General features: G+C 31.1%; 1 protein-coding gene across 1 annotated transcript; it reads right to left on the bottom strand.

The window, feature by feature from the left end:
• Positions 1–26,002, bottom strand: LOC137918665 (uncharacterized transporter slc-17.2-like). The gene is made up of 9 exons (XM_068761527.1): positions 25,834–26,002; positions 12,273–12,399; positions 6,650–6,740; positions 4,695–4,937; positions 3,083–3,254; positions 2,595–2,740; positions 1,952–2,172; positions 1,577–1,877; positions 1–741 (listed from the first exon to the last, which is right to left on the bottom strand). The coding sequence occupies exons 1-9, from the start codon at positions 25,856–25,858 to the stop codon at positions 544–546; spliced, it is 1,524 nt and encodes a 507-aa protein (XP_068617628.1). The 5' UTR covers positions 25,859–26,002; the 3' UTR covers positions 1–543.

Genomic DNA, 26,002 nt, shown 5'->3' with positions numbered 1-26,002 from the left:
TATTATATCTTAACATTACAAATTCTTAATTAACATATATTTTAAGCATTTATTATAGAACAAATTAAATGAATATAATTTAGGTGATTTTATCACATACAATTTTACAATACAACTCACATCAATTACAAAACCTAGAAAATAAAACTTTTATAATATTTGAACTTTGAATTAATTTAATGATTTACATTTAACATACATAGCAAGAGTTTGGCTATCATTTAGCATAATTGTCAGTGTAAGTAATTAAATTAAGCTTATACAATACGTGAATAATGTGATATATTAGAAATTATGTGTTCGATAAATCTAAGCTACACTTAAATATTTCTGTTATAGATTAACCGAAATAAAACGTAGTAATTTATTTGTGACCAGCTATTGAAACACGTGTTACAATTGCACCGATTTCAAGCTGGTGTCGTAGAAGAAATTTTTCTCACATTGCTGTATAAAAAATCCGACTATATTCAAAAATAACTCTTTATGCACGCCCATGAGACGAATACATTATGAATTAAAAAATAACTTATCGTAAATTCTTTATGTCTTTACAGGAATTGTGACTGTGGTATCCGTGGAGTTCGCACTCGGTCTCTTGTCCTGTTCATCTTCTTCAGCGGGCGCCACGTAATTCCAAGATTGTGTTTCACCAGTGCCGAAGAGAATGAAATAAATTGCTGAAGCGATGTAAAGGGACGCACCCGTGAGAAACACTGGCCGCCATTCCGCAAAACCGTTCTGTCATTTAAAAAAAATCAATGAATTCTTTAAAATGTTTAAAAGGTCCCCCGCCTTTTTCTGAACTTAATGAACGAAACCACAGCTAGTTTAAATTTAAAATAATTTTATTATTACCCGACCAATACCGGGCAAAATATCTAAACCTTATGATTTTGGAGACATCGTAATGAGTCTATATATAGGGGGAAATCTTTTACATAAATACGAGATAGATTAATTCCTGTTTCTCTTGTTCACGCCGTTACTTGATAAAGATTTCGCCGATTTCATTCATCTTTTTCTTACAAGGTTCCTTAGTAATTTGTACAAGATTTAAATGCAAGAAAAAAGGAATATTGGACAGAAACTAAAAATAAAATATTTTTTTACATTGAATAAATATATAAAGAGATAACTATCTAGTACGTTTCATAATTTAATCTTCTTATCAGAACACTAGAGACCAATAACTTTTGAAGCCCAAAATTTATTTATATTATCTAATTATTTTATCATCATCACCGTTTCCGCCATAGGACGTCTACTGCTAGAGATAGGCCTCTCCCCTAGTTTTCCTATAGGACCGATAGGAACGTGTATTCAGCGTCTTCCGAAGGTCTTAACAATGTCGTGTGTCCACCTCATGAGTGAACGATTTACTCTGCGCTTGCCGGTCTATAATCTTTTCTACCGCATTTAAAGCACTAGCGGCTATCTGTTCTGCGCGCTATATAACCTGCCCGCTGCCAAATCAAATGCCCAATCCAAATATCATATTATAGATTTATATTAATATAAATGTAATAATGTTTACTACTTTCAAAATAATAACAATGATATTAAGAAAACGTACCCCATCTTTAGTAAAGTGAGCTGTCACTATGGGAGTGACGAATCCAGCGGTGTTGCCTATTCCGTTCGCGATACCATACAATGTCCCAGCGAAGTTTGGTGCTAAGTCTTGGTGATTCACAAGGTTGGTGAGAGTGGCGGCACCGTTAGATCCCATAGAGAAGGTGATAAGCACTACGGATAGGATGGGAGCGCAACCGGTGTACCCCAGACCGATTAACAGCAAACCGGGAACCACGTGTGAGAAAAGACAGAAGAACTTCCTCATAAAGGTCGTTGAAACCACGTTTTGTTTGATGATCCTGTAATTTACAGAATATTAATATAATAATTAGCAAGGAAACTTAAATCTGATTTAGAAAGTAAATGTTTATACCTGTCACCAATAGCACCAAAGATCAGTGAGAATATCATTCTAGCCAAATAAGGTAAGGAAGACAAAGTGCCGGTCGACGTTAGGTTGAATCCTAATGCACTCGATACAAACTTCGGTGCGGCCGTCATCACGAAGTAAAGACCCCAGTTGCTACCGTAATGTAGGACCACCATGGCCAAAAAGGGGAACGAAGTAACTATACTTCTGAATGGTGGCACAATCTGCGGAAATTCAAATTATATATTAATTGAATAAAATATTACTTAATTTTAATTATTTCTTATTGCTGTAACCTGACCACTAGTTAAAATAACAAGAATTAGATTTTTTTTTAAAAAAATTACATATACGTAGTAATAAAACAACATAACATTACAATAAACAATATCCGATGATTCTATCAAAGTAATCTTTAATGCATTAATAAACAATAAACATGGACTAGAAATAACCTTATATACGACATTAAATTCTTAGTAGTGTAACGACTACTTCACATAACAACTAAAGAGACTATTTTCTGATTTGTAAGCATTTATTAGAATTTATTATTAACATATCTAGCACAATATTTTTCCGCCAATTATTTACGGCTTAATATGGATCGCAAGTAAAGACAGGAGTAGAATGGATCTGAACTCACCTTAGTGTCCTTAGTACTCTGGTTAACTTTATCACCAATGGCATCCAAAATGTATTTTTTTTCTGAGTCAGAAATACGAGGATGCTTCATCGGAGAATCATAGACCAGGAACCACCAAAACGCACACCAAACCATTGTAATGACACCTAAAAAATTAACATGTTCGAATAGATATCACCTAAATATAACTTAGTATTCTAAACCAAATGATCTAATCAAACTGTGTAAATAAAGCAATTTAGAAATCCGGTGCATACGAACGTATGGAATATAAATTCGAAAGAAAGTCAATTTGCAACAAAAGTCTGTGTACCTAATTGAGTTTCCTTTGTATATTTCAACTTATACAATGCAAGAATGTGAATAAAAATTTAAGAAAGTATATTAAAATTCTACATTTAAAAATCAATTAGAATATTATTTGCAGTTGAAATCTCTCTCTAAGTAATGTAAAAGATGCTTTAATAAATTGCTTTTATAAAACTTACCAGGTATGTAGAAAGCATAGTCCCAACCGAAGTTCTCGATCAAAGGTCCGGTAAGCGACCAGGTGACGACAGTTCCGATGGCCCCACCTAACAAGGCGCTGACGAATTTACCCTTTTCAGCAGGAGGTGCCCAATGGGCGACAAGCGCGTGCAGTGCGGGAAACAGAAAACCCTAGAAACAAAATAGAAAGCAATGATTATTACAGCTACATTATATGCACTTACAAAATTATGGAAAGTCAGTTCAGAATCAAGTATGAGGAAATCTGTAGACGAACGAAAGTAATCATATAGCCCAACAGATTTGCTAACAGAAGTGGCAGTAGACAGGGCACATAGCGCGCAGAACAGATGACCGCTGGGGACTTAATGTTAGAGTTAACACCAAAGACCGGCAAGCGCAGCGTATGATCTGGTTGGAAGAAGCTGGATGCGAACTGTTTCAAACCGGTCCTATTGGAAATCTATGGTGGAGGCTCATGTTCAATAGTGGACGTATTATTGCTTAAAAGGGAGATTTATATAATTTCTGTATTAACGCAACTATAAAAGTTAAACAGAATAATTTCAGCTATTCCAGGAAATGGTCATTTATTTGTGCTGGTGAACCGGAGCTAAAAATATAGTATTCAATATAGCAATTCAATCTGCCGAGATTTAAAGATAGTAAAAACTAACTGCCATTTATTTATTTACGATTTACAAATGTTAAATAATGAATCTTCAAAACCCATTTACATAGATATCTACTGAAGTATTATCTTTTATTTGATACGAGGAAAAACATAAGTTATGTAAAAATATGAGTTTTTATCGTTTACGCCTTACATAATCGGAATATCATAACGCAATCATGTATTTATAATAAGGTTTACGTAAAAGTTAGTGATTTCATATTGTTAACTATATGGTATAACAATATAACAATAGTTAGAATTTAAATAACGATGTCATTTCATTTTATCTGCTTTTAATATTCAAAGGAGCATTTATTTTGAAGGTGTTGTTGCAAAACTCGTATTGTTTTGTTATCAACCGTAGAAAATGGTCTAGTTATTGGTAACCGCACATTGCGACGTCGTACGCGTTCTCTACTGTTTCACAAACAATGTAAAATTCGTTGCGAGCCTTTTCATACTAAAAGTAACGACCTAGCCGCTATTCAATGCTATATTGGATTTTGCCCAACAGTGTCCCATTATTAGATTTATATTCAAACTTTATTAAAATACTATTACGTATTATGAACGCACAATTAATGTTTTCTGATTGCCTTTTTAATAGGTCTAAGGTAGTTATTTTAAAATTGATAATATGTGATCATAAATTATGTGCGAAGTTCGCTGCGAAATAGAAATGAAGAGATCCGCAGAAAAACCTAGGTCACCGTAGTTTGCAAAATTAGTCTTCTTAAGTGGCAGAAGGCGAGACACATGGCTCGTGCATCTGACGGCCGTTGGAACCAACAGATGCTCGAGAGGCGGCTATGAGCCGGTAGACGCAGAGTCCCCCCGTTAGATGGAAAAGACAGATCTTCGTGATGATCTTAGAGGAGGTGACTTGCAGAGGGCGTCTATCGGTTGACATGATAATAAAAAACTCAAATACTTACTGCTGCCAATCCAATAATTAATCGAGTCCCAAACAGAACCAAGTAATGAATCCTCGCTGCTTGTGGCGACAACGTCGTAAGAACAGCGCTGATCAACATTGTTATGAACACGACGTTTCTTGGTCCCCATAGTTCTGCCGCTGTGCCCCCCACTAGACACGTGACGGCGTAGCCCCAGAAATACCCCGAAAGCACGTATGCTTGTTGCTGGGCCGTCCAATTAAATGTCACTACTCCTTCAGGCTGAAAAGAAAAATCGTATGGTAATTTTTAAAAATATTGTTTATTGCGCATTTTAAGTAAACATATGCATACTAATACATGCTGATAACTTATGTTATCACTTCAAAACAATGTAGCATTAAGAAGCTGGATACGTGCTATCGTTATCAAATGATACGGCTGTCATTTTCATCTGCCGTCAACTGCGTACGACCAGTCATCTTATTTACAATGTTTATCTTATCTCGCTACTGGTAATACCAAAAGATGAATATTATTAACATTTCATGTTGTTTAAATTCAAAAGCAAATACCCCGGAATACTAACGAAGAGTGAATTTTTTTTTAAGAAACTACTTCTAATTTTTGAACAACTGTATTCAATCATTGAGTTTATAAACGCTTCTTGCAATATAAATTATTCTAAAACAAGAACAAGTTGTCTTTTCATGATTTTCATTAAAATTTAATGGTAAGCCAATGAAAAAAATAAAATGAAGTCAAAATAAGATTTATCTCATTTCGAACTCCTCTTTTCTATACCAATTATTAAATTTTTTTAAGTAGAAAAACATATTTGTTTAATGTATAGCAAGTTTTAGTTTTAGTTTTTTTACTTTTCATGTCTATGCCGACCGAAGTTGTTTTTTTTTAACTTCACATCACGACATTAAAATAATCGATTTTCGTTTTCACAAGCCGTTGAATGTTGAAAATTACTATAATTTAAATTTTAAAAACAATAGTAGACCTACAAACAATTTAATGAAAAGTATGTCACAATACGTGTACCATTGCAAATAATGTGAGCCATCATTGTTGAAGCGTAATAAATATTCAGGTCGCAATGCGTTTTGAAATATCGAGATTGTGAATGGCTGTAAATATTTAAAATAAATGTGTGATACACATGTGTTTCCATAAGGCTAAAGTTTGTATTTTGAATACTAGTGCACCAAATTAAATTAAATACAAAACGCACAATCAGTTAATATCTATTTAGCCAAACTTTTATAAGTTCGGGAATTCATTCCATTTATTGATAGTCGACTATTTATTCGCATCCCCGATTAGTCAACAGAAAAAATATATTCTATATATTAGTGAATGTCATTATAATTCATCCCTTTTTAATTATACTACGTATATCTTAATGAGAATTTTGTCTACCTCTAAATAGTGATGAATCACTTATACGAGTAGATGACGTTATTATACATAATAAATATGTAACAATATGTAATAATCCATTCACAAGCACATATTAACCGCTTTAAGTTTATAATATTTGTTCTGCATTTATTTATTATTTTAAACGGCATATCAGTAAAATTATATTAACATTTATATTTATTACAGACATGCTCAACATTAAAGTCAAAAATGAATCACAAAAACAAAGACGAATTTCGAAATTTAAAATGATAATATAAAGTTACATGTAAGAACAAATAATAAGGATTAAAATTATAATTTAAATCAAAGTCAAATATATCAACCATTACTATTATTATTTTCACTTTATATCCGATTTTTTTTCTAAAATTTCTCTAGGTCCAAAATTTCATGCCAAGTATAGACATAAGTCATTACTAACTTTTACATTTAAAAGCCTTTTAAATATGTAGATAAGTAAACACAGTGTATTTGCATTGTGTAACACTGTATACCATCTTACCTCTTCAGGGAACGGGTGTACGTTTTATATTACCAGTGTATATGATAATGATTACCTGTCGTAATTGCCGCGTAGTGACGGCTGTTGTGCTAACGTTATACAATACGCTGTCGCTATTAGCAATGGCCTCGCATTCGCTTTTCACCCTGCGAACAACAATATAACGCATTAATAATCTGTTATTAGTGTAGCCTTAATAACTCAAAGTTGATGTAATTTTAAAGTTGACAATTTAAATAGCATTTAGATAAGTGGTAGGGTAAGTTTCTGGTGCTGAGAATACGTCCGGTCACAAGGTGGACTGACGACCTTTAACCCTGAGTCACAAAATCATTAGCAACGAAAAAATATATCAGATGTGATTAATTAAACATACTCTCCATTTTACCAAAATTACACTGAAAATTCTGATAGAAGTATTGGCTTCTACAAGATCGAATCAGGAATGAAAAGATCCGTAGACGAACAAAAGTTACTGACACTACCCAGCCCCGATGGCAAATGGAGGTGGCAGCGGGTATGCTACTTTGCGCGGAATAGATAGCCGCTCGGGATAAAGGTGTGAGTGGAGACCAAACATCAGCAATCGCAGCAGAGGACGTTCAATCGCAAATTGTACAGTCCACCTTGTTAAGGTCATCAGAAGACATGGCTAGAGACCGCTTCCAATCGATCTTAATGGAAATCTATGGGCTTGTGTCTACTAGTATATGTCCTACGACAGAAACGAGAATGAAGTAGTCGGGCAACTCTCGGAAAACTCGTACTAAAGTTTATGTTAATAGAATCGATGTAATACATTCATAAGTTACGTTAGAGTAATTAAAAAATAGAACGTTATCGTCACGTTCTTTGCGGAAGTTGCAATAAAAGGTATAGCCAAGAGGTGTAAGTATAAACTGTAGCAAATACTAAACAACGTAACCAGAGACATAACAAACAAATACAATGTTAATATAGTAGTTAAATATTTTATTTTAATTGACAGTGAGTGATTAATGCAAAGAGATTTTGTAAAAAGTAAATTGCTTTCTTTATTTTGATATTCGATCATTATTAAATTTTTAAATTAATTAAAAATTTAGGATGAATTGTTCGCTTCCGTTTGAGACGCAATAAATGATTTAAAAATAAATCTGCGCACAACGGGATCCTCTCTTTGAGAAGTGAATGCATTGGACCGGACAAGCATATTGCTTTACTCAAGTCTGTTTACAATCGTTTCGAATTTCCTTGTTCCAACCGTACATGCAAAACGATACCTAGCTCGAGAAACCAAACAATATGATTGTCTTATACACACATGATGAATGTTACAACGTCCGCAATTAGTTCCGGCAACTTACATGAGTTTTCACTGAAACTCGTAAACGAAACAGTTTAAAAATTATTTAATTGTCAAATCTTTATTTAGACATAAATTAAAATACTGAATAAATTTTGATTATTTAATTATCTTAATTTAAAGCTTAACAACGGTTTTGATACAAATTTCTAATTTATTTTAATTGTATATAAAGTTGTTTTATAAATCAACATTAAACCGAAATCTGATAATCATGCAAGTAATGGCTAACACCAAAACATAATTTAAAAACTGACCCGTATTTTTACATGGTTTAGGTTAGTTTAACTAGCAGTTAAATTAAAAAAAAATGTGTGGAACGTACTCATATTAATAAATATAGCAATTACTTAGTTTATCTTCACACTAATAAATTTTTTATATAATAATATACCATTAAAATAAGATAGCAGTTGTACTATGCAGTTTACTGTACACAGCGTTTAAACGATTAACTATGTAACAAGTAATGGCTTATTAATAACCAATAATTTATTTTATCTATGGTTAACGTAGTAATGTTCCTATTTCAAATATGGCTTTGTATTGCCAGAAGCTATGACTCATCGCATTCCATTTAAAAATAATATATTGTGTACCTTTTTCAAAGTGATCGCTTTATTTATTGATTAAATAAATAAATTGACTGTTTGTATCTCAAACAGTCAATTTAACACAAACTGTTGCTGTAGTTGCGCAGTTTGAACTTTTATTTCATGTTCAAAAATTTTACTAGGTTTATCGAAATTTTCTTTTTTCTCCGAAAGATCCTTCTACTATTAGAATACTTGTAAAACAAAAGTTGAGTGATATTAACAAGTTACAGCGTGACCGATGGAAATAGGGATTAATTTTTATATGTACAGATATTCAACATAGTTATATTAATAACTGCAGAGCATGCCTAGCATTAAATGGTGATTTTCACCTATTAACTAAAATACATTCCCCGTTTCATTCGTCAAGCGACGGCTTAGGCTGTATACTCTTGGCGTATGGAATAGGAGGTATGTGGAAGGCGAGACGGCTTCGATAACGAGGAAGTTCTTCCCGGACGCCGCGTCGGCCTACCGTGTACTGCGTAAAGTGGAGCTGGACACGGTTCTAGTCCAAATGTTCATGTGTCACAGGGGATTTGAGCACCTACACAGGTTTAAAATCAGGGAGAGTCACTAGTGTACCTGTGACACAGCGGTGGACCTGAACGTGGGGAACGCAATAACAAGCTGCCCCGTAATCGCAAGACAAATAAGAATAATTGTAAAACATTGTAAAACAAAAGATCATGGCAAAGAAAGAGAGGCGTTCTGTTTAAGAATTGAAAGAAAGAAAAGATATGATGGGAACGATATGCACCTCGGTAGCTTTTTAGATGTCTCCGTGCAAATAAATACCTGCCACTCGGAAACATATTTAATATTTTCATTAACTTATTTTTATTGTTTAAATAATTATAATTAATCTTAAACAGATAAATCGTAGTTTAGAAAAGAATTTCGTTTGATAATGAAACATTGACATGGTCACGGTCGCGGGAAGTCGATGGATTGTGGAAATCTTTGAGTAGGCCTGTGTCTTGGTGATGGTTTGACATGGTGATGGTGATAAAGAATGAAACATTACTGTTTGTGTTCATTAAAACTTTTAGTTTATTTGTTTAAAACTTTAATATTTTTTAAAAACATTCGTAAATAATTTGTAGTTATTGAACACGTTAAAAAAGTTAAAAATAAAGAGATAAAACTTATTTAATTTCTGTTTTCAAAAGAGATGCGAAAGAATAGTATCAATATTACACTATATGGAGACTTATAACGAAATAAAATAAGTAATGTATTGAAGCATTATTAACCGGAAAACAAATATAGATAAAGAGAATATGTTCACATTTTTAAAATTTTCTTTTACTTACATACATCGACATATTAGTCGCTATTAAGATAAGACTTTTTCATTTGTAAGAACAACTAAATGTCATAGTGTTCTAAGAAAATTGTAAGTATTTTTTGCTGAATGATGGAATATTTATAAGAATTCAGATTTTAAGTTTATTTAACTTTGAGAGGGCTATGCTCGAAATTTCTCGACGACATCGAATCGATGAGGTAATTCGAAGGTGAACGGAAGTAACTAAAAACCCAGCAAGTTAAAGTGATAGTAGGCAGGCCATGTAGCGCACAGAACAGGTGACCGCTGGGGACTTATGGTTCTCTGAAGTGGGCCTGGCTTGCGCAGCGTAGGACATCCACCTACAAGATGGACGACATCATTGAAATTGCCGCTATCTACCAGTCCTATTGGAAATCTATAGGAAGTCTATATCCAGCTGCGACCGTAGCCGAAGAAAGTAAGTTGACGAATATATTTTTTAAGTATAAATATAGCTAAATGATAATATGCCTTTAAACGAAACATTTATTTTTCAAGTATCCATAAATCATACATTGTTTAAAAATTTCAAGAACTAATGCCTTGCGTCATGAAAGGCAGACCTTCGCGCGGCAGTGACAAAGTGGCCAAGACGTCGATAACCAACTCGGCACTGTAAGCGACCTGTACCGTTATGCCCTTCACTCAAAACGTCAACACAGTACAGACGGTAATACTAAGAAATGTACATTACATATTTAATTCAAAAAGAATTATCACTGCAAAATTATTTTTTACGAGAAAGTCTTTTAACGTTTTTATATAAGTAAACTAAAATTAACAATTTAATTTAGCATGAAATATCCTTTGCGAGTTATTTTAATTTGTTGGATATTGTAATAAGTTCTTTTTTTAATTAAATAATACTAACAAGTTGCGTTAAACATGAAAGTAAGTGTAATTTTCTATCGATTTGTACTAAATTTGATATATTGATTTAATTTATATTATGCATTAATGGATGAAATTTAGACAGCCTAGACAAGTAACATAAAGTAAAATTGAAATAGCAGTAATGATATTTTTAAAGGACTCCAATTGATCCACATAAAAAACATTTTTTCAATAGATTAGACAATTTCGATAAATAAATAATGAAAGACAGAAAATAAAGCAGCGAATATTGATAAGTATTTCCTTACGGAGTCTTCGCCAGAAGAATTCTTTCAAAGCAAAAATTATACTTTGATAAAGTAATTGTGTATGTGTAATATGTCGCTTTATTAGACAATACATATGTACAGTACATTATAGAAATATTTATTTGCGAACTTTCTCATAAATAATTTACTTATAATATTAACTAACAAGAAATATTTTCAAATATTTGCTTTCTATTTCAACGTCCTCAATAATAACTTTACCTACTAATTTACATAATTCTTAATAATGTACAAACTGCTGCGCAGTTTCCTTAAAACAAATTAATTATATATTTATGTAATTATTAATGAATCCGACAAAAAAACCTTAATAAATTTGATCAATGACGTAAACAACGAAACGCATTCTGTAGCCGAACGTTCGAAAGGCCATCGTCGTACCGTCTTCGCGAAAACTGGTTTCTATGGCCTACGCCGGTTTCAAGGGGAAATCCGAATGTTAGATAGATTTCGTCGCATTTATAAAGAATTTAATTAGGCTAAAATTAGTAAAGGTTAATAATCAACAAACTATTGTCTTATAATTTCAATGTTTGGCTACAAAATGTTAATTTTATAATTTATTTATTTATTATTTATAGAGAGATAGCTAAGATCATTGATTCATTTCCGTTCATAACACAAAAAAATCTATATTTTAAAATAATTTTCTTAAAGCTATAAATCCTGAGCATTTCGCAATAGAAGTATAATAAACATGTCACAGCGATCTAGCCGTCCTTGCGGATTCTTGATTTCTCGAAACAGTACCATGTGCTAAATATTTCCTTACTTGAGAATTTCTTGTTTATTTTCCTCTATATTTTTAACGGTTTTTTGATAGTGAAACAGAATTAAATGAGATACATTTTAACGTAGATATATAAAACCAAAATTTTACTTTTTACCTGTAATTATTAACATTTTAAAAAGTTTTTTTTTTGTGTAATTTTAAGGCACGAAAGTTAAAATGCTTACGTTATTCAATGCATTTTTAACTTCTAACTTAATTGAAAAGAAATTCATTACCAAAAATATAATAATTTAAATTATAAAGATAAGGCGCTGAAATATTATTCACTATTAAAAGTTTTTGAAATCGTTACAAATTGATAGCGCGTAATTTAAAAAAAATCATTCCTCCGCAACCTTGTAATATAAATACATAATATTGAATATTTCTGTTAAAGATATATATTTTATAATTTAGGTTATTTTAATAATGGACAATGAGAAAAAAGGTGATATTAAAATTTACTAACGATGTTGTTTTGACATCATCAGGAACCATGGCTATAATGTTCACGCTCATGTTGACTCGCATCATGTAGTTGACCCAGCAGGCGAAGAACAGCATAATCGCTACACTCAACCGCGCCGGGACCACATCTGAAATCATAACCAAAATATTAATTATGTATGATTGAAAAAAAATTAATTTCAATAATATTTTGAGATATTTTTTTTTTGTTTTTAGCCTGTCTCTATCAAAATGAATAAAACTAATGCGTAAATTCGACTTATTTAAAAATTTACTAAAGACGAAAATATTAGACGAAAGCCCCAAAAAAAATTGTGACGTCGTGGAGCTAATGCGACTTTAATAAAAGTTGGTTTAAGCGTTTTCAATCCGGAAATTTTGATTTCAATGATGCAATTTGTTTTAATCGACCAGTTACGCATAAAGTAAACGCCATTTTTGAAAATGGAAATTAATATTTTCGACATTTACTACACGTATACGTAATAAAGTATAAAAATATGTCTCCATTTTCACATAAAATGTGAAGGAACTTTTTCCTCAACACAATACTTTGATAAGAATCATGATCAATTGTTTGATACATTTTAATACTTCCAGTTCAAGTTAAAGTAAAATACAGCATAGCTATACAGCAATACTATAATAAATATATAAATATTAATTAAAATATATAAATATTAATTTAATATATACAATATTATATAAATAGATATAAAGAACTCATAAGACCTTAATATCTAATCAAACTGGTTAAACAAGGAAAGGAAGTGACATTGTTCGTATCAAAGTGTAATGGTAAAGCAACAAAAAATATTTGATTATAATATTTAACAAAATAAAATTATTAAGGAAAGTGACCAAACACCTGAACTGTAAAAATTCGAAGAACAGACTTGAGCAACACTTTTTATGTGCAAAATATTGGTACGTGTAATTTCTATAAGCATGTAAAAACTTTTATTTATAATATAAATGTACAACTCAAGTTAGCTAAGTATAAATGTAACATAGTTTAATAACCTTATAGTTTATAAGTACATTAATTTTCGCTAATAAACTGTAAACCATTTGATGATATTATATGTAAGTACGTATTTTATATTAATCTTATATGTTCAAATAAGAAACAGTCTAAAGGAATTGTGCATAAATCTGCGCGGAAAATACGCACAAAATAAAATGGATTTGTAGGTAATTATCCCGCAGATAACAAATATGTTTTAAATAAGTTCCTCGGGCAACTTAGTTTCATTCATCTTAACATTGATTTTTCACAGTAGACTCTTTCAGATTAAATTTGTAGATTAGAGAAATGTTTACAATTAACAATTTATGTTTTATGCATACTTTATTCGAAATGGAATTTAAAAATACCTGAGAACTTACTGACAATGTATCTTAAAACTTATTAAAGCACAAGCAACAAAAATCTTACAAGATTCCATTAGTTATTTTTAATAAAAACTATGAATCTGACTATAACTACAACTCTTAATAAAAGATAAAATAATAAAAAAATGACATTACGATTTTATCTATCAGTGTTTTGATAAAGACCTGACAACCTGTCAAATTTCGTCAACTCTTCACGCTTGAAAGTATCGTAATTTTTATTCATGGTCACGATGTTATCCTGCTTGCATAAAATGATAAATATTATAATATGAAGCTCATCTTTATACAGAAATTGCTTATTGTTAATTAAGAACAAACATTTTAACGTTCCATGCATAATGACCACACAATGCATAGGTACTTTCTTGGAACGTGCTGAAATATATTGTACATTACAAGAACTGATTGTTGCAGTGGCAAGGACATTCAAGACGCAGGAAGGACAAACCTGTAGATCTGCTTTGAACTAGAATGAAGCTGCCGCTTTCAATTTGATCAATAGACAAAACAACATTGCTACAGCTTCTATAGCATTGAGTCGCAGAGGGTGAGGAATCACAACGAGCATAATATCGAACCGTAATCTCTACCGTCTATGACCACGCAAGGTCGCACTGCAGAAGTGGCGGCGTTGTGGCCATGAAGCGAAGAACATTTTCGACGAATCATAGCTTTTAACAAAAACTATGATAATCGACCCACTGCGATAATCAAGGTTCTATCCTATTATTCTAAAACACTCATGTGTTTATTTTACGATAATTTTATTATACTAGTGAAACTTATGCGTATGGCGACGGCACGTGACCTTTTTTAACATAATTCCTGTTACACATACCACTAGTATACTTTACGTTTATACTTATTTTACTAAGTACTACACTAATGAACATTGGCACTTCTCATTATTTTAACATAAGTCATACTGTCGACCACACATTTCGTGCAGTTCTTTGCTTTATAATTCTGTGTGATCGATCTCTTCACATTTTTGGCTTTAGGGTGATGATGAAGTGAAAATCGTCGCAAGGGAGATTCACCTCTTTGAAATCGAAGCTGTGTGTGTTCAGTGATACCTTCAAAATGATTATCACGGCTCTGCGATTTGACAACGAAAGTAGAATTTCCGGTGGTCAATAAGCGTGTGTAACTCCGACTTACTTGTACTCGGGAGGTGAACACGCATGGAAATTCCCCAAAGAAAAAAAGGCGCTTCCGGAGAAATGTCAAGATCAAGACATTGACAAGTTTATTTTCAGACCAATGCACTGTTATACTAGATTTAACTTGTCAATTCATATTTAATTAATATGATTAAAAATTTTGAGCGAGGTGAAAGCGAAAGCTGAAATCAACGTATTAAACGCTTGGACTAGTTTTATTAACCGAAATATGTCTTCATTAGCTACGAGTTGAATAGATATGAAATATGATGATTAGGAGGCTGTGTACTTAATAAGACTTTCACCGACATTTCAAAATTAAAAAAATATCTAATTATATTGCTCTTGTCTTTAACGAATAGACTTGAACCGGCCGCTGAATTTGAAGGGGAAAAAAGTAAATTTTTCTAATTTCCCCTATATTCTTAACAATAATTGCAGCGAGAGATTCAATTAGTTGTGATATGTTCTTTCCTCGTTAGTGTACTTGTTACTTTAAACAGTATTTGTAGTACGTTTATTTATTATTTTATTTAAAATTTCATCGATAAATGTGAAAATTTAAATAAAAATAAGAAATATTTTTAAAAAAATTGTTTTTTTTTTCAAGTCCTCTCTATATTTTTACTAATTGCTTTAGATAGATCACGATTTGAAAATTAATTTCTATTTAAGATAGAATGTCTGACGGACAATTGTAAAAAATAAATATAAGACAAATTTTCATGTTTAGTGTAATCGTTGGTATCTGCCAAAATCTTTCAAAAAGCCCTAATACGAGTATAACTTTCTCGTTTGTAGAACCAAAATGTCAATAGCGACACCTTGTATAACCCTGAAAAGAATTTTATTACGGGCCGTTAAAATTCCTATGATTTATTACATTACGCTCTGGTAGTGCAATTGTAATCGTTTTTTAATAAAAAATAAAACTATGAGTTCAATTGCACAAATTCCATCAGGACTACCACAACACATATTCATCACCATCTTTTCAGTCGTATGATGTCCGCAGCTGGATAAAGACGTCCATTATAAACTTCCAATAGGATCGGTTGGTAACTGCCCACATCCAGAGTCTTTCGACACAAAGAACTCTACAATTACAAAAATATTACAAACAATAAAAGTATTTTTAAACTCTTAAGTAAATGTCATTATTTCTAACTGCAACATTGCAAACTCATTACGCTTTTTCATATCAAAAACTATTTTATATGTTATCTGTTTAGAATTGTGACATGTTAGTTGCTAAACTATAATTACATTCATATTAGAAACAATAATGGAAATACTTATTTTTTGTGATAACCGCTATACCTTATTACATGACTAAAGTCGTTAATTTTAATTAATAACTCGGAGTTCATCTGCGCCAAACACAGCCATTGTTAAGTATTTCTCATTGTGCTCCGTCACGGCTACCTGCCCGCTATTTAAGAGCACTACCTACACAGCAAAATAATGATGGACTTTAAATTACATACACCATGATGGAATATACCACTCCTGCTATATTATATTCGCCGGACAGAGTTAAAATAGCACCTTTTCAACTAATAAAAATACGTTTACACATTGCTACATTTTTAAAAAGAACACCAAAGTACATAAATCAACTTACTATTAATGTTATTTAAAAATTGGCCATTTCCTGATTCACAGAGATATTTTAATTTTCGTTCATTATTAATAACAACTTTTTATTTATTGTTACCGTGTTCATGAAATTTGTTTTACGTTCTATAACTGCCATAACATGTTTTAATAAAAGGATTAGTAGAAATCAGTCCAAAAGTTCACTAAGTCTTAGGGTAAACAGGAACACGGATTTGTGTGTATTCAGTGTAATGTTTCAAGTTATTTTTTTGTCACGGATTAGAGCTATTTGTCCGAACGTATAAATTTATTCATGTTATTATCCACTGGATCATTTATTTAGTGATCACTCACTTGTGTATTTCGTGAAAATAATGTAAGGGCCTACTTTAATGAAAACTAGAATAAACAAGAATTCCAAACGTGCTCTGATCTGTGAAGAAACCAAAACAAACTCTTTTTTTGGAGCCACAACAATATTCCTAATGTAGTAATATTATGTAGTACTTTACTTAAAAATCCTTCACACTATTACATATTTTTTTACAAGTTTATATTTAATAAACTTCTTAAATTTATTTACTTACATGATAATTCAAAGACATTATGTGAATGTGCATTATAATACCACAAAACAGTTACCAGCTTTATGAAACCTATTATAAAAGGTTATTCCAAGTTTATCTTTATTTCTAGTACTAATCTTATGTACCATTTTTATTATATGCATTAATTATTATATTACCGTACACAGCTACTCACAAAAGAGTCACTAATTTTATGTAGCTTAGAAAAAGTATAATAAGCTTATCTTTCTAGTGCCATCAATATTCTTATGCACATAAACAAATATTCTAGATTATGACTTAGATATCGAATATGTACCGTCATTATTATTTTCTTTTATATAGTCAGCGACTTCTTGCTCTCAAACACATTCTCTTAATTATTAATCTAGCACGTTGTCATCCGAAAGAGGAGGTTTGAGGTGATGAACGCAAAGGGCTTTTATTTTAAACCTGTCTGCTAGAACTTTACTGTATTTTCCAGACAGAGTTAATAATAGGAGATGATAATAAATAATAATAGAAACTTAATTCATTAGTTCGTAATAAAGAGCTAACGATACGTGTACATGAAGGGGAATATTTCAGTCTGCATCTGTCGCTTGCACGATTATTAGTTCGAAACTAGGTACAGACCATTACGTCATCTATTACAAAGAACAAGGCTGTTTTTTATATAAATACAGACTATTCCTAAAGTATTTTATACCAAAGACTTCACTTCACCGAGGTAATAAATCATTCTATTGGCAATTTATATGCTGTATTTATACGATAAGAACCCAATTAATGTTCAATCTCTAGATTGAATGCAAAATTTAAAAGAAATGTCTAAATCTAAATTTGCTAAGGGTGGCTATACTTTAAATGATTTCATATATAATAAGATAGCACTACTCGAGAATGATGTTTGCCTGCTCATATGGTAGATTCTACTTGACTCTCATTGTAAATTGTTATGGTGTTACAAAAAGATTAGAATGTTTTTCTTTAATTAGTGTAAATATTTATTTGCCATTTTACCGATTTTATTTTGATTAAAAGAAAACCTAAAATAAAAGGCGAATGTGAAATTATAACCGGTAACTTTGTATTTTTTATAAAGACAGCAATAGCTAATGAACTAAAGTAGGTAAATATGTTCAATTATACTTTCTCTTTAATATTCTCAGACCACATACAAATTGCAAGTTCATAAACCTGAAATACTGCCTTTTATAAAATATTGTAAAATAAAATACTCTTATCATTATCCATAAAAGTCTTCCACCGCAACCGCAGAATATTTTTAATACCTGCAAAGGTTATTTCTAGCCTTGGAATTTAAACTAGTTTACACCCATCTCGCGAGTAAATAAACAATGTAATGATGTCTATTTGCCCTTTCTTTAATAGCACAAGCCGTGACATTTGAATTGCATGTTAATGCATCCTGGCCATAGCATGCATAAGGATAAGAATACGCTTTGTTTTTATTATGTTTTAGTAACAAGATGGTATAGTAGTCGTAACATCTGAAAAGCTATAACGTTTGAAGCGTATCGTAACGGCAATGGAATTTTGTTTTTATCATCGATCTAAGCAAAAACTTACTTAGTTTTACTAGTGTTTCGTTTGTCGTATTGGTATTTAATTATTATCTAACTACGTAACGTTATTCATGGCATACTTTTATAGATTATTTACCTGCTAGATTTTGTATTGTCAAAAATAATTGACATATCGCATTCCATCCATAAATAATACGTATTCTCATAATATAGGTGATATTTTAAAAATAAGTCTTCTGTTTCGTACAATGCAAGTCTTTATACTTTTGTGAGGAAATATTTGTGTACTTACCTTTAGTTTTTTATTAAGGTAAAATGCTTAATACCTAAGTGTTCTGTTTTCTTCTGTGGTTTGTATGTAAACAGAAAAACGTTCTTTTTCATCTATTACTTTCTCGTGACTTGTGAAAATATTGCCGAAATAATTGGCTGTCCTATTGTTGTTAAGAAAATAAGTTCTTAACAAGTAGCAAGTTTTTATTTATATAGTTATATCGATCTCGAGAAATGTAATGACACTGAGAAACATCAAATGTTGACATAACGGCGTATCCATGTTAGTAATTACAAGAGGAGTGCGGTGCGGTGAAAGTGTAAGAATGCAAGTCGGCCGTCCGTCGACCGTCGACCGCTGGGCGGCGACGGCGGCTTGCGGCGCCGTCTCGCCGCGACAACTTCGAACGTTTTTCGCTGTACCGTCTGTACCACGCGCCAGCAGTCCGCCGTCGGTAACAAACTATCACCAATTACCGAGCGGCAGATATCGAACACGATCAACTTAAAAGGAACTAATTAAAAGCACAGAACTAACGGTGAAGCCTACTTACTATTTAAACCTGTAATTATTCAAGTGTGGAAAATTTGCACATTTATGCGTTGAGTTTGTTCGATTGTTATGTTTTATATGCAAAAATTACTTTAATTACTTAATCGATGGAATACTCCCTCGTTTCATTGTGAACCATAAAAATAAACCTATCGTTCGCTAAATTTTATTTAGTGTCTTAAAATTCATTGGCTGAACTAATGTTTACGCTCTTTTCTTTTTAAATCATTGACATGTGCTACATATGCGCGTACGTACTAGTTTTTTTTAATTGTTATTATGGATCAGATTCATGTTCACAAGACGTTTACCTTGAGCGATTGTCAATAGAACCAATTTCAAGCTTCAACGCTATCGCACACGCCAAGATAATTCTGTCCTGTTATTTTTCTTACCTTACTACACCTTTTAATAATTTATATTTTTTTATTATATCTTTACGACCAAATAAAAAATAGTACATGATTACAAATATTTAAAAGAATCATTTTTTTTAAATGATGTTAATTATTGTAATATGCTTTATCAGCATGTCTCTTATTTTTATGCCAATATATATATATAGATGAACTAGTAAGACGAACATGTCACGAAATAATAAACCTGTTACATATAAAAGATCAGAAGAAGGCCTGAGTTCCTATTAACAGTACACTTATATATTTATTACTATTATATAAGTTAATATATATTACTATTTATGTAAATAGTTCACATGGACAATAAAACTATTACTAATAGCAGAGCAGTTACCATGAGGGTCATTGTACGGCCTTTTTTGTCTCCCGCCATGTCTCTCTAGCTGAGGCATTTACAAGTTAGTATTTAGGAGTGATACCCAGGATTTTCATTTGATATTTTTTTAAATTTGATCGGTTCACTCTACTCAGATCAACGAGTTCCTACATTATGTCGTCTACCTTTAATATAAAGTGGCCAAAGTATGTCAAAATTTGATTGAACAAATGCCTGGCGTCGTTTTGCGTGAGCTTGAGTACATGATATCTACAACATTCTTCTCCATCGTCACAATCGGAAGGCAACGGATCGTTCTTCGTTCTATCTTTTTTCAATATTCTGTAATTGGTTATAGATGTAAAAGCTTTAAAGGGGTGCATATATTTAGTTTCAAATGATGTTTGGTACATCCTACCCAAAAATCTATAGTTTCAGAAATAATAAATACATATATATATAAAGCTTTCGCATTGGGATTAATACATATTAAAATTATTTATTATTTATCATATTTCCCTACAGAACTCCCTGTCAGAAGCATTATTGCCCAGTCGCATTATAACAGGAAAAATAAGAGTGATTGGAAATAAATGTAAATGATTTTTGTCTTTTCTAACAAATGAACTTTAACCAACCGCCCTCTATGTACATATATGTGTACATATTATTTATGTTAAATTAATAGAATTCTGAAGGTACGCAGTAAGCATTAGTTAATAGAATGTACTTCTCGTCACCACAGCGAATTAATCTGTTACGGCATTCGCAATCGCATCGAGTGTGAACAGGTATGGTGGTTACGTAAATTTCAACACAATGAACAACCATAAAGTATATCGCTCGTTCATACCTTTATTTATCTGAACATGTAATTTAAATGTAATAGACAAATGGAGATCACAGCAACACCATACCATTGGTGTTATCAATGGGTTTTTCCTTTATCTATATTGCTAATAATCCTCTAAAGCGTTAAAAAAGACTATTGTTTAGTGCAAATTATTTCGATTAATTACTCAGACTCGCCAGCTAAGTCAGATAAAGATAATTTATGCAATCCCTTTGCTGCGTAGATTTTAGCTTCTAGAATCCTCTCTAGTGTTAGCTTATTTTAAGTTAAGTTTAGTTTATGTTAAGTATCCTGACCGGAATTTTTCAGCTAAAATATCTCGACGTACTAAAATCTGTGCTGGATATTGTTTCAAATCAGGTAAGAAGGATTTGTAGGTAATATGATTTAAACCCTACGACTGGAATATTCTATGTGATAAAAGTGATCATACTGAACATATGCTAATTATAATTGTAAAAGGAAAGAGAAAAAATTGTCATTGCAGCTACGGCCATTGCATGCGGATTAGTAGTTTTTCATTGCTTTTAGTATCGCGTCAGATTTTTCTGGCTTTACTCGAACAATGGAATATTTATTTAACCTTATTACATATTCTTCGTGGTTATTAATAAGAGATTTCCTCATATGTAATGATTCATAATATGTCTGGTAAATATAATATTAATAAAATAAATTTAATAGGAATATTCCTTTTGCCAGGTAGAGGTAAGGTAAGAACATCGCGAAGCGGATGAAGGACAGCTGGTATCTTGTACAATCTTATATATATATGACCCTTATTTTGTAATTTAAAATTCGAGTGTCGTTAATGTTGTAATTAAGAAAGATTTGTAATTTTTTAAGTATTTAGTAGTCATTTACCGTAATGTTTTTTTACGAATAGTTTTTGTACTTTTATCTATATTTTTACTTAGTAACATTATTCTATTTTTAACGAAGTACATGTAATATTTTGTTATAATTTATATATTTTGATAGTACACTAGTAATATAGTTAAAACCCTTCTTTCTTCGTTCATCTATTGTGTCAAAGTCACTTTAAACATTATTTTGTCGTACTTCTTGATTAACAAAACAAAATGTGACCATGCGGAGGATGCTGTGGTCCACTGCGTAAGAATAACCATCTACACCTGCTGTACAAAAATATGTTAAAACTACATGTCTCGGCCGAGAAATGTAGAGCTGACCATCTTTTCCATCTAAAATATTCGGTGCTGTTACGTGAAATAAATAAAAAAAAAGCTTATAAAAATGTATTCATGTAAAGTTATACCATATAACTTTTCTTTAAATATTTGTCGATAGTTACAAAACATTTAACAAATTATAGGTTTATGTGAAAAACTTTATATTTTAATCTTTTACTTTTAACTCGCTGGGTACATTAACAATTTAGATCATTACCCGTCACCTTTTATATGTTGTAGTATATAGATCGCGTATATAAATTAATAATCGAATTTATGACATGCGATCGTTAACTTTCTTTACAATATCGAAATTATATTTGTGATAATCTATTACAACGTCACTTATTATTTTATAAAACTAAATTCTATCAAAAAAATTAAACCAATAAATATACACTGAGTTTAGTAAACATACTATTACTGCTTTTTCATACGTAAGTAAAATTCGTTGTAATTAGTAACGATATTAATATCAAAAAAAACATTAGATACAACACAACAAAGAAGCAAAAAAATAAAATAACTAAATGTTAAAATATACTTAGTCTTGTCATAAATATTGTTACAAAAAAAACATTTTTTTTATTGCACTTAACATTTATAAAAATTAAAATGTGTTTAATACATACATTTAATACCTTCATATACAACCGTTAAAAATATATAAAACTTATCCGGAGTGGCATTGGCAATAATACAGACCTTTAAACGTTGAGGCCAGTTATCAATAGCAACACACTCTCTTTCTATTTGATAACTCTCACTGCCAATCCTATAGATGGTTTTAGGGACTCCAAAGCGTTCAAAGCAAGCCTTACTCTCTAGAACTGATCATAAATCATAATCCAGTATATTAATATCAGAACTAGAGGACGGCCATTATCAGAGCTGAAGTCGGGAACTTTCGTTTATAACCAAGATTAAATGGATCGAGCTTTATGATCTGACACCGAGTCTTACTGAAAGGACCATTCTTGGTAAATTTACAGATTATATATTTAGAATTTTAGAATAAGAAAACACGATGAACATTCATATAAAAATGATAGATTCCAAATTGGTAATAATTTGTTTACATACAATAGTATTAATGGCCACACTAAGTACAATTCGATTGATTTAGTGTCATCTCTACAAAATAAAAATTTATATTTTACACATTATAAAAACGCAGATTATAAATGCTGGAACAAATATGTGTGGACATTAAATAATTTAATCGTCATCAGTTGTTGTTTATAATTTAATAATTATATTTAACCTCGACGATGTCTTCTAAATTAGTCACTATTAAATTGCCATTGTTTACTGTTATGATTCTCTTGGATAGATGGCGTTACAGCGTTAAATAACTTCCGTAGCAACTTACTCTTGATTTGTGAGTAAAAATAAGTTCATTGAAGACAATACCGTGATAGTCAACGAGTTGGATATGTTGATATATAAATCTGTTCCACAAACACTTGAAACACCATATTTAAAATATATATTTATAATTATTGTATTTATAATTTTATGTATTTTGTTATAATTGTATATCTAAAAGTAAAATGGAGTTTAAGGAAGACGCAACGTTAGGCATATCACAGGACTCTCCTTCACCCTTGAAATGGCTAGTGCTAAAGAAATTCATGTTTAATAATTTAACCCTCATAGCGTTAAATTAAAATTTATTCATACAGATAGTCATCAAAGTTCGTTGTATGAACTCGCTCTCTTAGAAAACAAGCTACAACATTTAAGCGCACTGGTCAAATTTAAGCTAAATAAATTTTGACAGTGCGCTTAAATGTTGGTAATCTAAAATAAATTAAAGAGTAATAAAGATAGATAAAATATGCGCATTGCATGACGTAGACTAACATTATAAAAGAAAAACTGATTCTCAAAAGGATTCTACGTGCGCTGGAAACAAATGTAGGAAATCTAAAAATATATTCTTTATTGAATAACACAAAATAAAACAGTTGGCACAAAAATTTTACATTTAACAACAAATAGAAAGTTAAGCAAATTTCTTTTCTGTGGCGGGAGGTTGACACATTAAAGACGCTAGAATAAACAGTTAAGTGATTTTTTTTTCTATGGTCACGAATTTAAAATTATCTATTCAACATTCTTGATTTTTTTCGGATTCAATTAAGATTATAGTAAGACATACATTTGTCATAATATAGTAAGGTCATTTAAATATTTTGTCGGAAATTCGCCTACATAGTACAACCAAATAGTAATAAATACGTATTCTATGACTGCCTTTTCTGACACCATACAACGGCGCATCTGATTACTGCTCTTACTATATTTACTAAGAGTAATTAAACAAAAAACTTCGATCCTCCTCTATAAAACAGTGCGCTCACAGAGGCCTACATCTAGTTTCTTAAAAGCACGACGGCAATTTCATCTAGTATCCAATCGACAAATCTTTAAAACAAGTTTCAAAATATATGCTTACTAGAATCAATGTCTAGGAAAGACGAAAAATAATCTCATGACATAAAATATTCTGATAATTTCAATAACTATTATTGATTAATTGAGTTCCAACACTAAACTTCTCGTAATACTAGCTTGTAAAAATGGAGGGAATACCATGTTTTATTAAGCATGAAGTTTTTTGTCAAACAATAATACAGCATAATTAACATCATAAAAATGTTATTGAACACGATTCCCAAGACCTTTAAATTAAATTAATGTTTGCTATTTTTAGAATATAAAGCAAAATTAAAAAATATGTGTATTACTCATAAACGAAAGAACAAAGACGTAAAACCTGTTTAAAATTCGTAAGAATCTCAAATGTGTAGTCGTATGCTTCGCGATATTAATATGATTTTTACAACATCCGAGCCTTAATCTGCACAACCAGCATATTAAATAATAACTTAATAACTGTTATTTGAATATGTTGTCTTCAAGTCTTCAACGTTTTATGAAAAATCTCAATAATTATTAAATTGAAATACGAAAATAGGTAATTAATTATTTCGATTTATCTCATAAAAACAATTTCTTTTACTGAATAATTATTTACAAGTGACAACAGAAACGGAACAAAAAGATCAATTTTTTTTTTCCTAAACGGAATAAAGATTCAGGTCAAATTCTCAATGTCTATAGTATAGCCAAATATTGACAAAAACATTTCTTGCGCCATTTTCCTCAGCAGCAAATTAAACATTACCATCTGCAATCCTGAATGTTAATCGTTTCGATTGTAGGAAAAGAATTTTAATTCAACGTTTTGAAAACTTTGTGTTGTGTCTCACTGAATAAACACCAACTATGTATCTATAACAACAACTATATATCTATAAATAAATCAAACAAATATAAGAAAAGTCAGAATATTAATAAATGTTAGTAATATTTTGTCATCATTCAGTTGTCAAAAATTTATAATTTTGTAAAAGGAATAGAATTAGTTATTTAAGAAATGGAATTTACATATGCTTATTAGGAAATAATACGGATAACAGTCGTCATTTTAAACAATCATTAAATTAGTTAAAACTTTTAAATTTCCTTGGCTAACCTAACCAAGATGATAATAATATATTTACAGCAAAAACTAACATTAGGTCATCTACCATAAAAGTGTAATTGTAACAATTAAATTGTTCTTCGTTACAATTTAGTGTTTAACTAAATAATTTGTAAGAAAACTTACCGAATATTTTTAGATGGAATTTCATGATTCTTTTTGTATCCACGTAAATCACTAAAACACGCACGAAGGGTATTCGGCGCTCTTTCGCCAACTATCAGTGGCGAGTTGCGCACGCGCTTGTCTTCCTTCGACTGGCGGGCTTCAACGTTAATATCGACATCCGTGCACT

This window comes from Battus philenor, unplaced genomic scaffold (assembly GCF_028537555.1).
Source record: "Battus philenor isolate CCGP_79_NKW_IND1 unplaced genomic scaffold, ilBatPhil1.0.hap1 SCAF_15, whole genome shotgun sequence".
Lineage (NCBI taxonomy): Eukaryota > Metazoa > Arthropoda > Insecta > Lepidoptera > Papilionidae > Battus > Battus philenor.
Note: the sequence above shows the minus strand (reverse complement) of the source record. Positions and strands in the feature narration are given on the sequence as shown.

Coding starts and splice junctions, on each gene's coding strand:
- LOC137918665 (XM_068761527.1), bottom strand. CDS start 25,858: ATGAAATTCCATCTAAAAATATTCG. Junction 4,938..6,649: donor CTACGCGGCAATTACGACAG/GTAATCATTATC, acceptor TTTTCTTTTCAG/CCTGAAGGAGTAGTGACATT. Junction 2,741..3,082: donor CTATGCTTTCTACATACCTG/GTAAGTTTTATA, acceptor TTAATTTTTTAG/GTGTCATTACAATGGTTTGG.